Source organism: Blennius ocellaris, assembly GCF_963422515.1.
Source record: "Blennius ocellaris genome assembly, chromosome: 21".
NCBI lineage: Eukaryota > Metazoa > Chordata > Actinopteri > Blenniiformes > Blenniidae > Blennius > Blennius ocellaris.
The window spans coordinates 17,194,703-17,210,592 of record NC_137670.1 but is presented as its reverse complement, the minus strand read 5'-3'; the positions used below and the strand labels follow the sequence as shown (position 1 = coordinate 17,210,592).

Sequence of the window (15,890 nt, the reverse complement as noted above, 5' to 3'; positions counted from 1 at the left end):
CCCCATTCTATTAGTAGGATGCGGCGAGAAGCCACATTCCAGCGCTCCATGGATCCATGGATCACATTACAGCGCTCCAGGATCTTGCTCATTGACCCACATTTGTGATCTGTCTACTGTGGGAGTTGAACCTGTGAACTCCTAATCCCAAGGCAGCTTTTCTAACCCCTAACCTCTACTGCCCTAACAACCTTTTATAAATTCTAAAATGTCTTCTATTATTACTTTTTTTGTTTTGGATGGATGGATGGATGGATGGATGGATGGATGGATGGATGGATACTCCAAAAGTTTGTCTTCATGTTCCAGAGAACTACACTACCTCTGATTATGTTTAAGCTTACAAAGCCATAAAAGCCTTAATAATTTAATGCAGACTGACATAAGCTTCATAAACAAGTTAAAAACATCTAGTTTAAACTTCTTGCCAAAACTTATTTGTGAATGACCCTGACATTTATCCACATTGCAGACATAACACATCGATTGTTTAATATCTTATTGGGAACAGTCTTTATCATTTCTCATGACTTGGTGAATGGACTATTGAAAGTAACAGGAAGAGATGAGACAATGACTTTCATTTTGGATCAAACGGCCTCGCTACTATTGATTAATCACCAATTATGAGCTCATATCAATAATTTCTGCAGGGGGACAACAAGAGGGATGCATGTAGGCGTTTAGATAGTGGATGACACATAAAAGGGGTATTGTGCTGTTTGGATGCTTGGGTATAATTCAGTTCATGAGTTATGAGACATGGGGTGAGAGTTCACTTTGGACAAGGAACAAAAGTCCAGTGTTTCAGGGCTTCCTTCAGCCCACTGAATTCAACATTGTAAGATGGAGAGGACGATGGGAAGTGAGGGGCAGCTTTAATATATTATCTTCATTCTTTTTCATATAGTAATTTATTTAAATCTAAACCTAACTGGCATATATAAATTCAGTTCATTTATTTTTGATAGGCTGTATTTTTGTTCCTTTCTTAATTTTTACTGCTTTTATTCTAATTTGTATATTATTCTAAATTTATATGGATTGCTAAGTTGTCCGAGTCAGTCATATGATTATTATTATTATATTTTGAGATTTAATTTTTTTATTTAATTTTTTAGATCTATTATGTTTTATTATGATTGTTATTATAGAATGTATTTTTAATTCTTTATTTCACTTATTTCGTTGCTGAATCCCTTTTTTTCATTTTTTTTTTTTTTTTTTACATTGTCGTGACTTTTTTTTTTTTAAATCTTTTATTGTATGCAACGGTGATTCTTTTTTTAATGGGCACTGTGATGATGACACTGTGACCTGCTGGAAACCTTGACTTTCCTCTCTGGGGATGAATAAAGAACATTTTTCTACTTCTTCTAATTTTAATGATAGAGTAGAAAATGCTTTATCAATCCCAAAGGGAAATTATTTGCACTAATTAAAATAGAGGTTAAAATATCAATAAGACAATTGACGAGTAGTATTAATTGTGGATATATAAGGCTCAACGATGACTGGTATAAGCGTATAAGAATGGAATTGACAAGTTATTATTATTATTATTATTATTATGGTATAGGGCAATATGCAGGATTGTAGGCTGTGTTTTTGCCCCCCCTGTGGCAGCTTGTCTTCCTTTCAGAATCATTACTATGCCAAAGCCTGGAAGAAAAGAGGCATGTGAATGAGTGGGGCAGGTGCATTTGCACAGAGCCTCATGAATAGGAGCTTCCCATTAGCCATGCACGGCTCTGAAGCGCGCATAAATAATAGCTGGCAGAGCTGATAAAAAAAGCGCACCTTGGGGCCTCCCCCCCCCCCCCCCCCTCCTCTCCTCCTCCCCCATCTCCCCATCTCTCTCTTTATGCCTTTCTCTTTCTCTACAATCCTCCATGGCCACCACATTTCATCCAAAATACAACTTTTCTCGAAGCGGAAATAAGGGGAGAGACGGATTCCAGCGCTGCGCGTCACTTTTCTAGGATTTTGTTCTTTTTTTTTTTTTTTTCTTTTGATGTGTGTTTTTTTTTTGTCCCGCATTTGTAATCGTGCGCCCTGCAGAACCAATCCGCTGGACGGGTGCCTTCCTATTGAGACGCAGGCGGCATAGACACAAGCCTGCATCCCAGCGCCTGAGGAAAACATCCACTTATAGGCAAGGAGAAGAGGGAGACGAAGAAGAAATCGTATCTATTTGGTTGCTCCTTGCATCTTTTATTTATTTATATATTTATTTATTTATTTATTTATTTTTGGCCGGGAAGTTGCATGCGTTGGCCGCCGGAATGGGACACCCGGGCAGAGGCTGGGGAGGATGGACGCTCCTGGTGGGGCTGCTCGCTGTCAGCTCGGCTGTGGCGGACGGTCGGAGAGTGAGGCAGCCCAGATGCCCCGCTGGATGCACCTGCACCAAAGACAATGCCCTGTGTGAGAACGTCCGATCCGTTCCCCACACTTTCCCGTCGGACGTCGTCTCGCTGTAAGTGATGGATGATTTAACCGTGCCAGAAATTAACTCCAAAGAATGCGATGTTTGTCCAACTGACTTATGGTGATAGTCCTTCATGCGCTTTTCTTTAGCTGTGTATAAATTCTGTTCGCCCCCTCATGGATCCTTCTTTAATAATATATTCCACCCTTTAATCAGATCTTTTGTCAAGTCTGGATTCAATGAAATCACTGGAGGAAGCTTTGTTCATACACCTGCCCTACAACTGCTGTGAGTACTATTTATCTATCTATCTATCTATCTATCTATCTATCTATCTATCTATCTATCTATCTATCTATCTATCTATCTATCTATCTATCTATCTATCTATCTATCTATCTATCTATCTATCTATCTATCTATCTATCAGACCCGTGTGGACGGCAGTAAACAATGAGGCCTGTCTCCCTTTAGAAGTTGTCTAGAGGCTGATATGCAGATTTAAAGGGGGGCTTCTCTTCTCTGTAATGGTGTCAGCATTATGCAATATACCACATGGCTACACCAACTAACAGCAGGAGCTGAGAAGATAGAAGCAGTGTGTGTGTGTGTGTGTGTGGGTGTGTGTGTGTGTGTGTGTGTGTGTGTGTGTGTTCAGTAGAGATGGAGTGGGAAGAGATAAACAAAGATCTTTTTTTCCACTGTTGTTTTTTTTTTTTTTTGTCCGGTCCTATCCTGAAAAATCCTAAAATTCCCCTCACAGAAGCAGCAGCAGCAGCAGCAGCAGCAGCCTGGCGGTGGTCATCCACACAACTGTGTGGTTTGTCTCGGGCAGTGCTTTCACTTAACAGCCCCGGTCCATTATGCATGTTCGCAGGGCAGGAGTCTATTGAGCAAATTTGTCCATGCAAATCCACAAATTAACAGCCAGGCGGGCTCGACGGTGCTCTAATCACACTTCACGCCGCGCATAATGGCACGCTATCGCCAAGCGTCACTTTGTCTCGGCGAAGCATCTTTCTTGGCATCAGCTCCCTCATATGCTCAGATGACACTGAGTCGGTTGGAACGTGCACCAACTGTCGGATGGAGGCGGAGGCAGGAGCCGCCGTGGGTTGGCGAGGCGTGCTCGTGACCGGAGGGAGGCTGGATGTAACTGAAGACGCTGAATGAGGGATTCTGCACCCAGCTGGTATTATTTACCGCTGAGGTGAAGAGGCCTGTGTTGACCCTCATTGCTGTAAGCAGTGGAGGCCTGCCTGTGGTCACAATGAGCAGACCAATGGTACAAGGGTCACCCAGTGGAAGCCCCCCCCCCCCCCCCCCAACCCCATGGACTTAAGAGATTACGCCAAGCTAAAGAAAGACATATATACTGAATTAACAGTTTACTCAATATGTTCAAGTACTTTTCATTGTCACACCGTTCCATGTTTTCACATGACCTGGTACGAAATTCTGCTCCTCAGGTCCGGTCGACACCGAAAACATAAATAGTAAAGAAAGAAATAGAATACAATAGAAGTCAAATTGAAAATAGGAAAGAAAAGCCATATAAAATAGGCACAATAAAACAATATGTACAGTGTTTACAAAGTGAACAGATGGTAAATAAATAAATAAGCAGATGAATTAATTCAATAAATGGCAATGTGACAGGCTCGCGAGGGCCGCAGAGCTATTTGAACAATAATAATAAAATAAAATAAGCATTTAAAACAATAATAGTAAAAATATCTCAAAAAAGTAAACTGTTCCTGAACAGTTTTGTAAATGTAAGAAGAAAAAGAAGAAGAATACATTTTATTTATAGGCGCCTTTCAAATGACTTAAGGTTACTTTAAAAAAAAGTTAAAAATAAAACAAAACCATTTTTAAAGAATTGTCAGTTATGGTTACACCCATAATATATACAGTATAAGACTTTCATGCGTCTGATCATATGAAATGTTCTACAATGTTGAGACACAGTGATTTGATAAAGATTAACAGAAAAAAAAACATGAACTATTTCAGTCTATCTGTAATCAATATAACGTATTATATTTCAGTTTCTCAATTTGAACTAAGCTGCAGACCACAAAAAAAACACACTTTTCCACTGTGTTGTCATATTGTGAGATGATACAAGGACACAGTAAAGGCAGAGTAGTAAGTGTCACTCCATGAGTTGCCTCGAAGATGGTAAAGTGTCAGATTTCTCACACAGTCTGTCAATGTGTGTTTTTCTTGTCGTGTTTTTCGTGTGTGCGTGTAGCAGTTTTGTGAGATGACGGCTTCTGTTGTCCAGCAGCGTTTTCGCTCTCAAATCTTCACTTGTACTATTTGTCGGTGAGCGTTCCGACGTTGTCAAGGAGGAGGATCTCGGGGTTGAACGCTTAAATAAAGGCATCAGAGACAATGAAGATAAAAAACCTTTCCGCTCGTGAAGGAAGTGAGAATATCTCTGTTTTCATCCAGGCAGCAACCGCCCGCTGTGGGTGAAAACTCTGAATGAGTCTGTTGTCAGCTCCAGTCTCACGCTGCATCTGTTTATCCGTTTTACTTTCAGAAGTAGCGCGGCTGCTCTGAATAGCTGGACTCACACCAACATTTATCAACCTGAAATAGATATGAAATATCTGGTCCCATAACAACAACAACCACGTCAAGGGAGCTTATATTTCTATATTACCAGTCCCCCCTTTCTTCTTCCTGTTTTTCAAAACTATTATTCTCCGCTGGGTAAAATGTCCGCATCCACAGGGCGACTAGCATTTCGAACTATCGCCCCCACGTGAAGAAACAACGTTGTACAAAATGAGACGGCCACAACAGATCAGCACGCGTGTGCTGCGGTTACGCCCGGTGGAATAAATATGAGAAAGCTGTTCCCTCGAAACAAGCCTGGCGTCATGTGTCTTCACTTTCTCCAAGGTCATACTGACTCCCATAAACATCACGTCTGATGTGTTCTGCACTCACCAGACCGGAGCCCAGATTCATCAATATGTCACTTCAGTTTAGAAGTATAAAGAGAAATGTTTGAGTGTGTTCAGAATGTGTTTTCTCTCTCAGGTTGTTCACGGCAAACTCTTTCGACCTTATCGATGAGGACGCATTCCTTGGTTTACCGCATCTCGAATACCTGTAAGTACTCTCTTTTCCCTGTTTGGATTTCATTTGTTTTGCCACTTATTATTATTAATCAGGCACACTTTCAGTCTAAAGTTTAAAAAGTTACCGACCGCCAAACACATTTATACAAACTTCACTTAACTTAAATCGTCACTGTTATTTTTTTTTGTCACTCCCAACTCAGCTCCAAACTTATCAAATATCTTAGAATGCTTTTCATTGCCGTCAAACACACCCTCACTTTGTACATCCAGTAAATAAATCGTCTCACGGGGTCACACAAGGTGTCAAAACTATGATTTTGTGTAATTTGTGTGAATATGTTTCGCGAATTCTCCTTCGCTTCTTGTCATTTGCAGATTTATTGAAAACAACAAGATTGAATTGATCTCCCCGCATGCTTTCCGGGGCCTGAAAACCCTAATACATCTGTAAGTATCTTACTTTATTTTTCTTTTTTTGTGTGTGGAAATAAGTCTTTATTATCCTTTTCACTTTCTTTCTTCCTTCCTTCGGTCTTTCTACATCTCCTTCTCCCATCCTGGCTTTCCTATATCTCATTACTTCCTCGCCGGTCGTGATCACCTTCCCGATGTTAACGGAATGCATCGTCACATTCTCTGCAGAGCGCCTTTCTCAAAATGCCACCGTTTGGAGGAAAATGTAATTTTATATTAGCATTCGTGGCGTTTTTCTCCCAGACTGTGCATAAATTTACCTTTTCTGTCAGCGGATCACTTTGTCACCCGTCTGCTCTGCGGCGGTAAGCAGAACGGACTGCTGCTGCCAGTGGTCAATTCCCAAGGTGACTGAAGGCTGGAGCTGGATCAGGTTACTGAAGGGCAGACCTGGACATCTTATTCCAATTGCAGATTGGTTCGCTGTATATCCTCCACCATTAAATTGAGTTAGTCTACAGGGGCAGTGGCAGCCCAAAGGTAAATCCCATCGCTGATGGGTTTGTGCTGCGGGTCATTATCGAGGCTCTTCAAATCAGGTTGCATCTGGAGATCTCTCATAGAACTTATTCCAAATCAAATGTATTGCTTTATTATAGACGTTGTTATTATATTTGTCTAAATATTGATGTAAAAAACTAAACTGAAAAACCTCTCTAAAAACAGGCAGTGGAGTTTATGAGTTTAGTTTGAGTAGTGACCAGAGGCATGAATACAGCAAAAGTAGCACAGTGATGTCTGGAAAGATCACTTCATCAGTGTCTGGAAGTAAAAGAAAGATTACCTAATCAGATTTTTTTTTTTTTTCTGTTTGTGTCGACATATTGTGTTGTGAATGTGATGATTAAAGCACGGGGTCTACAGTAACGGTGTCCGAGGAAACATTAGGCTGTAATGAAGCCGAGGAACGCATAACGCGGGGAAAAGCCAGCCAGCACCCCCTGAGACCCGCGTTCCAAAACACTTCATGACACGCGAAAGCCAAAGCTAAATGCAGCAGAGAACGTGAGCGACCTCCGGGTCACGTCTAAAGATAACTGTCCTGTAATCTTAAACCCCGTGACCTATAATCAACATTGGACTCATGAACAAGTTGTCCTTTGCACATTTTGTGCTTACGCAATGCAGGAAAAAAAAACATCAAATGGCATGCGTCCTTCATCTCAAGCCCTGTTTCCACTGCACAGAATGTGCCCGTACAGTGCGGTACAGCAAAGCGTACCCAGACCCAAATCTGTTGCGCGTTTCCACCGCAGAGAATACGATTAAAATATAGGCGGGATTGTGAGCGCCGCAGCTACGTGACGCAACAGTCGTCTCCAGTCCGGTCCGGTCCAGTCCGGTCCGGTCCGGCCGCGACCGCTCTCTTGGGACCAACGTGGAAGTCGCAGCTGGAACTCCGCGGCTGCAAAGCCGAGTATGTAAACAACAACAGAGGATTTATACAGCCGGTGAAATATTTGCGGGCGTGTCAAAGGTGACGTAAATCGCCGACCAATCAGCTTCTTCTTATCCGACCCATTCTGCAGTGCTGGGTACCCAAATGGGAGGGTGACGAAAAAAATCGTAACCCTTCGGTACCGTCCACAACTTTTGCAGTGGAGACACATGAAAACCCGAACCGTACCGTTTCATACGTAGCGGCACATTCTGCGCAGTGGAAAAAATGACTTTATATGCTACAAATGGAGCATTATTTTACATACTGGGGAGGACAATTCAGTTTATTCTCACTCAGACAAAAAAAAACTATATGTATGTGTGTATATAATTGTTATTTTTTAAAATAATATTTAACATAGAAATGCATTCCTCATTTGGGGAAAAGAACTCTTTGCCTTTCAAGACGAGGACACCTTTTAAATTTAAAGAATGATCTAAATGTGAAATGAAAGCATCTTATAGCATCTATATAATATATTAATTTGAGCATTTTTTTTCAGCCGGTGGTATATGTACACATTTTTTTTGTTCTCTACTTTCTAGTAGTTGTAGAATTATTTAGATGTTGTAAATACCCTAGGAAGTGTGGTTATTAGAAGTACATGTCAAATCATGTCAACAGTGACTTGATAGGAGTGAAGTGGCAATGCCAAGGTATTCATCGATACAACACATTTGTTCAGAGTATTAATGACTTCCATGGCAGAAACTAGAAGCAACAGGCTAAGAAATATGATACATAGGCTCATATACAGTATGAAGTCATCAAAGCCTTGGTTGGTTGGATTCGTCATGAAAACGCTGCAGTTTTACCAACAACAAAAAACAACAGACCATGTTGCATGCAAAGACTATCTGCAGTACAGAGTGATTGATCTGTGATTGAAACTACATCCAAATAAGCAATTAAACAATAATCAATTTAGAATAAACTCAGAATTATTGGTGTATTACTGCTTTTCTTCCTACCGAGGTTCTAGCTTAGAAAAGTAAACAAACTCCACACAGAAAAGATGAATAAACAGCATCGCGGGGCACTTTAAATGCATCGCACACAATAAATACATTATTAAAGGGCAGAGACTGGTGTCCTGTCGGAGTCCTATCCACTGTGCTCTAACCTAATCTGTTTGGAGAGAGCGTTCTTGCACAAACTTTAAATAAAATGGTCTCTCTTCTCCGGAAGGCCTCGTATCAAATAAATAATGCAGCTTTCATGAATTAGGCCGACATTTCATTTCATTCGCCTCTCGCTCGGTTTGAGAGTTCAGTCTCTCAGTCGCAAATGAAAAGTCCCTGTCGCGTCTGTCCTCGCTGCTCGCTCTTTACTTGGCTGGCAGAGAAACAAGCAACTTAAGGCCCCTGGCAAAAGGGAGCGTTGTGTAAGGTGGTTCAACAAATAAAATAGTAATATGGACTTTCAGTCCTCGGCATGGTTGATATTAGCATCCAACAGAATCAATCCGTCACTGATTGTCTGCCTCTCTTCCTCTTCACTGCTGATAATTTCAAGCACCTGTTATTTGATTGCACCGTGCCAAAAGAATGAGAGTGGAAGATTTGTATCTTGATCTTTACCTTGCTGAGACTGGTTGCTTGTTATTTTGCATCTATTCCTCCACCTCCTCAAATCAATCATGCCGAATGAAAAGCCGCATCCGTCGTCGGCAGACACACAGCCGGCTTCTAACCTAATCACCGTGTGTATTATTTTCCTCTTTGTTGATTAGGAGTCTGGCTTACAACAACCTTGAGACGCTGCCCAAGGATGTTTTCAAGGGAATGGATGCTCTGACAAAAGTGTGAGTTTTCATTTCAATGCAATTTATCTTCACTTGCTCATTAGTACTGAACGTAATAAAAATGTGATCCTACTCTTTATTTGTGTTAGCTATTTTATTGATTCCTGCTTGCTTCTGTTATGTCCACTTAGTTGTGTTATGATGAAATATAACTAACAGGCAGTAGGTTTGATTAGAATTGATTTCAAAACATTTGACTGTAATGTTTTCAACTTATGTTTGTTACGTGAGGCTAAAAAAGGAATTGCTAAATATATAATACACCATGAGAGGATGAGTGAAGTCTTGATCTTCTCTCCTGTCATGACACGGCAGAATAAAGAGAATAATCGTGAAAGGTCATGGCACTGTAAAGAAGTCCAAAAGGATGAGAAAGAAATGAGAGAAATGAAAAGAAAAGAAAAGAAAAGAGCAGCTTTGGAAAATAAAACACAACAGAGGAAAGTGGGGACAATCAAAAGTAGATAATAATCAAAGGGAGAGAGGAGGAAAGCTTGGGTTAAGAAGCTCGAATCCCAATGTAAACAAATGGTAAACAAGTCAATTATGGAGAAAAAAATCCAGATCCTGGCTTTGGTCCCACTGATACAATCAACCGGAATAATGTCTGTGTCTGTGGATTCAATACACTCATCTAAAGTTAATAGCTATTCAAGCTGAGAGTGTGTGATGAAGAGAGGCTACCCTGGAGATAAGACACTTGTTGTGGCTCTGTTGGCTTGAAGCCAAATTGCCGCCACATGAGATAGCGAGAGAAAGAGAGAGAGAGAGAGAGCGAAGGAGGGAGGGAGGAAAGTAGTCCATGCCTGAAGTGCGCCTTTCCGGAAAACATCCTCCCGTTGCTCCAATACAAGTGATCTGTGAACGCAGGGATCTGCGAGGCAACAACCTGATATGCGACTGCAAGCTGAAGTGGCTGGTGGAGTGGATGCATCACACCAACGCCACTTTGGATCAGATCTACTGCAGCGGCCCGCCCGTTCACCAGGGGAAGAAGATCAATGACCTGCTGCCGCACTCGTTTGACTGCCTCACGGCAGGTACGACTCCCCGTTGCTTACAGCCGCCGCTCTCTGTCTTCTCCCAGCATCTCTTCATCGACGCTGTCAGCGTGCAGAGATTATCCCGCACGGAAGTATTTGCCTTTAAGTTTTCATGTCATCCTTTTTTTGCAGAATTTGCTTCTTATCAGTCCATGAAGTTTGAGTCGATTTCGGTGGAGGCCTTCACCTTTGGCAAGGAGCAATATGTGGTGTTTGCCCAGCCCTTTGCCGGGACCTGCAGTTTCCTGGAATGGGATCACGTGGAGATGACCTTCAGAACTCATGACACCATCCAAAGTGAGTTGAAAAACAAATACATGGAAGTGTATTCTGACTCAATATTTCCACATTTAAAGCTTCATGTACATGTTCTGTATCTTTCACTTGTGCTGTCAGTCCATAAAAAAAAGAAAAGAAATTAACTAATTAATCACACATAATTGAACTTGCTGTTTCCAAGGTGAGCAAAAAAAAAATGCATAAATTAAATGAATCTTTCGTACATCAACTAACAAACCCCACTTATGCCTGGGGTTTGTTCGAGTGCAGATCCAACACTTTTAATATTTCTAGAAACAAAGTTATAAACTTGTACATGAACAAGGTTGCAATGATATATATACACACATACACAGACAAAAAAGCGACAGTGAGGAGATATTTACCAGCTTAAGCAGTTTGGCAACTTGACAACATGACAACCTGCTGTTTTCCTGCAAAGTCACTTCTGTGGTCGTTAAATTCAGCTTTACAAAGTGTGCTAATGATTTTCACTTTCGCTTGTTTCAACGAGTCATCCGGCAACTTTTTTATTATTATATATAATAAAATGCGGTATTCTGCTGCTCTGTAGCCAAGGTGTTGCGGCTGCACCGGTAAAGGAGTAAAAGTAAAAAATGGAAGTAAACAAAACTGTGTTTTTAACAAAAACATTTTAACAATCACTGTCGTTTACCAATGTAGATTTTCTATAAAGGCCTTGTGTTGGGATTTAATGGCATCTTGGTGTGAAGATCAATGTTCTAGACAATTGCACCAAATCTGCTAATGATCAAGGGTTTATTGTGTTTTTTTTCTGGGTTTTTTTGCGTTTGGTTTCCCACCAAGGTACCTCCACTGTCGTCTGCAAGCCCATGGTGATCGACAACCACCTGTTTGTCATCGTGGCCCAGTTGTTTGGCGGCTCACACATCTACAAGCGAGACACCTCTGCCAACAAGTTCATCAAAATCCAAGACATCGACATCCTGAAGATTCGCAAACCCAACGACATCGAGACTTTCTTGGTCGACGGAGAGTCGTTCTTTGTCATCGCTGACAGCTCAAAGGTTGGTGTTTTTCCCGTTGATTCATTCGCTCACATTCACATTCACACTTACGTTACTGGGTAAAGGCCACACGAGAGCATGGCGTCCACGCAGAAGAAACTTGACCTTGTATCTTCTTACTGTGAGGCGGACTTGGGCTCTGTTTACACGACAACATTTAAAAAAAAAGTTTTTTAAAAAGTGAACGTGTGAAACCTTCGTGGAGTTTTGGGCCAACGTTTACACAACAACAGTGCTCAGAGTCACTGAGCTTTTTGAAAAGGCACAGGTTCCTGCTACAGTGCATGTACACAAGTAAAGGCTTCATCTGCACATGCTCAGTAGATGGACAATAACAACAATGGCAGCCTCCAGAGTGTCATGACTCCCAGTCCATGTTCTCCAGGGACTTGGCAGTTTTATTTTGACAGTCTTATAATAACAATAATACCAATTCAACTTGGTCGTCTGGCCATACAAATGTCTGTGTACTTAGATTGTTAATGTGTATAGCGCATTGCTCTGCCTGTGTGGTTTAATTACAAACACAACCACGAGCACTCACTAGTGGCCCGGCATGCTAACTACATAGTTTTTGGCCTTTCAGCCGTTTCCGTGTGCGGATGTTGTTTTTTCAAACTACATTTCGGAAACGAAAACATAAAAAACGAGGCATTTTCGCTTGAAACGTCAATTAAATGATGTCTTATTTTTGCTGTCTGTGCCTGAATAATTTTTTTTCCCAGCCAATCGTACCGATGGCTATATTCTTTTTAGATACGAGACTAAAGGCTCTTGTACGTGATTCCAGAATATTGTGTAGGTGTTATTGTGTCCAAACCCTGTATGAATAAAGCTCCTCTAATCTTCTGTTCCCACCATGTCAGCCAGTCTTTCCCCCGGTGTCCTTCTCTCCAGCATGTCAGTTTGTGTCTGCTCCTGCTGATTAGGCTTGTATTGCCAAATGTTCACATATGCTCTCACATATGCTTGGGGACACTTTGGGGTTTGTGCGCACGCGCACACGCACACACACATTTAGCTTCCTTGATTTACTGCCTAATTTTTTGTTTCGTCTTTTTTCTTAACCTCGACTAATTTATAATCTGTTTACTACATTAAAAAAGTAACCTGAGACAGGTTGATGTTATAATTTGTTATATTGTCTTTTTAAATGACCAGGCTGGCTCCACCACAGTGTACAAATGGAACGGCAACGGCTTCTACTCTCATCAGTCGCTGCACCCTTGGTACCGGGATACAGATGTGGAGTATCTGGAGATCTCCAACAAGCCCCACCTGATTTTATCCAGCAGCTCGCAGAGGCCTGTGGTGTACCAGTGGAACAGGAGCCAGAAACAGTTCGACCGCAGGACCGACATACCGGATATGGAGGACGTCTTCTCAGTCAAGCATTTTGTGGTGAAAGGTGAGCGGTGCAGTTTGAATACCAACATCGTGAGCGTCGTGATTTTGATTAGAATTCGGGATCATGGTGTACCACACTACCACACTGTAGTAGTTTAAAAAAAAATACATTAAAAAAAACCCCAGGATCATCAGCTAACATGACCTAGTTTTTCATTCAAATCTTCAAAGAAGTGATTCTCTCCTGGAGGCCACAGAGTGCTTTGGGGTGCACAGTAGCAGCAGGAGAAATCTGGGACATCAGGAGAAAGGCTTTATCCAGCAGGGCCTTTTTTTATTTTTTTATTTTTTTGGAGATGAAATTATAATAGAAAAACATAAAAGGAACCATTTTTATTACTTGACTTGTTGCATTATGGAGATGTACGGTATTGGAATGATAAATTAACCATAACTATAAGAACAGTGGCAGTGACTGTGTACAAAGACTTACACAATTGCCAAAACAATAATGTTTTACAATGTGATTACAAAAGGATTACAAACGCTGGCTCGTAACCATAAATTAGAACTTGGATTGTGACACAACTTCAGCAGGGGGGAGAAGTTTGGTATAAACTCTGCGAGTTGGGGCTTTTAATGACTCTGATTTCTGTATATTTAAGTGTTCCTGCTAAAAAATACAGCAAATTAGAAAATCAATGGTCCCAGATATAACTGACAATTTTAATGCTTTGGCAAAAAAACACCAAAAAACAAGAATTCCATGTTCAAATTCTCCAATCATAGACTTTTTGACTATTATTCAGCACAGATCACACACTAGAGATTTATTATCTTATAGACACAAGAGCTGGGAAGGTGTGTTATTGAATTCACAGAGTCCTGAATGCCAAAATGTAATGCGTGTTGTGTGTTTAATATCAGGGTCAACATGATCTCGAATGTGGTTGGTTTAATAAAAAACATTTATGACTGACAGTCTTAGTTGTAATTGATCATTCTGGATCGCTCAGAATTTCACAAGGCATTCGTGTTGAAGGTTGTTAAGAGCCAATCCCATTAAATCTGCACAGAATTCATAGCTGTTTCATGCTATCTGCACTCCTTCTCTGTTCATTCGCGGGAACCTGTTTGTTTTAGAGCAAGTATTTGCGGATTACATAAACTGTTTTGGTGAGCTCTTCTATTTCAGGTCCGACTTGTCCAAACTAAACGGGCTCCTTGAATCTTTGTCTTCCTCAAAGGTGATCTATTTATATGCCTGACAAGATTCATCGGGGACTCCAAGGTGATGCGCTGGGACGGTGCCATGTTTAAAGAGGTCCAGACATTTCCTTCCCGCGGGTCTATGGTGTTCCAGCCCGTCTCCATCGGCAACTGGCAGTACGCCATCCTCGGCAGCGATTATTCACTAACGCAGGTTTACCAATGGGATACCAAGGGAGGCCAGTTTGTCCCATCCCAGGAGCTGAATATTCAGGCGCCCCGAGCGTTTTCTGTGCTCTCCGTTGACAACAGAGTGTTCCTGCTCGCCTCCAGTTTCAAGGGGAAAACACAGATCTACGAACACCTCATGATCGATTTGAGCAATTAAATCAAGTTATTTTGATCGAGAAATGCCGGCGACTTTACATAAAGGCATCCGTCCGCCAAACCGTGTTCGCTGTCGAGGTGCATCCATCAGATTTCATCAGATTTTTTCTAATATATTTCTGAATTTTGAAGCTAGTTTAGGAATGAGATTAATGACTGACCGATTCTCTTTACTTTGAGAAATCGACGAACATCCTGCGACATTGAAACTGTACAGTATTTTACACGATCCCTGATGGCTAGCATTTGCAAACCTTGTGCGACTGGTCGAATTGATAAAGTACTTTCTATTTTTCCTGACACCTTTTTACTACGTTTGAAAAATCTTACCAGCAAACATATCCGCCCGGGTGTTCAAAGTGCGTTTTTAGCTCCTCCGTGTGGGACTTCATTTGCATCCATCTCTGAAATTGATTGATGAGTCGTGACATTTATTTCCTCCAAAAATATTTTTTTAATACTTCATCATTGTGTTACGTTCTTCTTGTGAGGACTATTTGTCTATATAGGTTCATCTCAGCTGCAGTTTACTTTCCAGATGCGGAAGATCGTCCAACTTTTAAAAAAATAAAATAAAATTTGAATCAAAGATTTCCTCCAGTGTTTGACAATATAATGACAACACAGTGGCTGTGCATTATTCGGCAGCTCAAATTGTAAAATGTTAGTTTCCGTCAGTGGTTAACCTTATAATTTACCTGTAAAATGTATTTAACACTGTGAAGAACTTGCGGGGGGGAAAAAGGGTAGCAATAATCTCTCCCTTGCCTGTTCTCAATTGAGCAAGACTGTATGTATGATACAGACACTCGTGGTGTGGAGTTCCCATGAATGACTTACTGGAAGCATCCCACTGTGCCACCAGGCACTCTCTCTTTCACTGCTCTCTTGCCCCCTTTCTCCCTAATTGACAAAAAACCATTGTTGTCTTCACTCCGCAGCTAAAAGCCAACCACTGTGCAGCACACGCTACCTGTGCTTTCACACAGTCCACTTATTCCCACACAAAAGAAACTGAATATTGATAATGAGTAACTTCACTGACAACAATCTGCCAAAAAATTTTTACTTTTCTTTTCTTTTTTTTTTGCAGTGCTGTGCAGTTTATATTACTTTTCTAGGTAGATGGGACCACACAGTGTGTGTATGTAAGTGTGTATGTGTGTTTTTAATAAGCTGTGTGATTCTGTGTCGACTTCTTAGCATAACGATTAAAATTCAGTTCCATTCATCCTGAGCATTGACTTATGTGTCCATCCAATCTAGTTAGAGGGGAGTAGCGGGTGTTAGCCAGTCCTGTGTCATCCTGCTCAGTGTATTTTATG

At 41.2% G+C, this 15,890-nt stretch overlaps 1 protein-coding gene across 1 annotated transcript; it reads left to right on the top strand.

The window, feature by feature from the left end:
* Positions 1-2,285: 2,285 nt before the first annotated feature.
* On the top strand, positions 2,286-15,790 carry lgi1b (leucine-rich, glioma inactivated 1b; the record flags this gene model as incomplete). Its single annotated transcript, XM_080517638.1, has 10 exons — positions 2,286-2,479; positions 2,648-2,719; positions 5,489-5,560; positions 5,908-5,979; positions 9,180-9,251; positions 10,122-10,291; positions 10,427-10,591; positions 11,402-11,622; positions 12,784-13,030; positions 14,217-15,790. 10 exons carry the CDS (start codon positions 2,286-2,288, stop codon positions 14,564-14,566), a joined length of 1,635 nt encoding a protein of 544 aa, XP_080373764.1. The 3' UTR covers positions 14,567-15,790.
* Between the last annotated feature and the right edge of the window lie 100 nt (positions 15,791-15,890).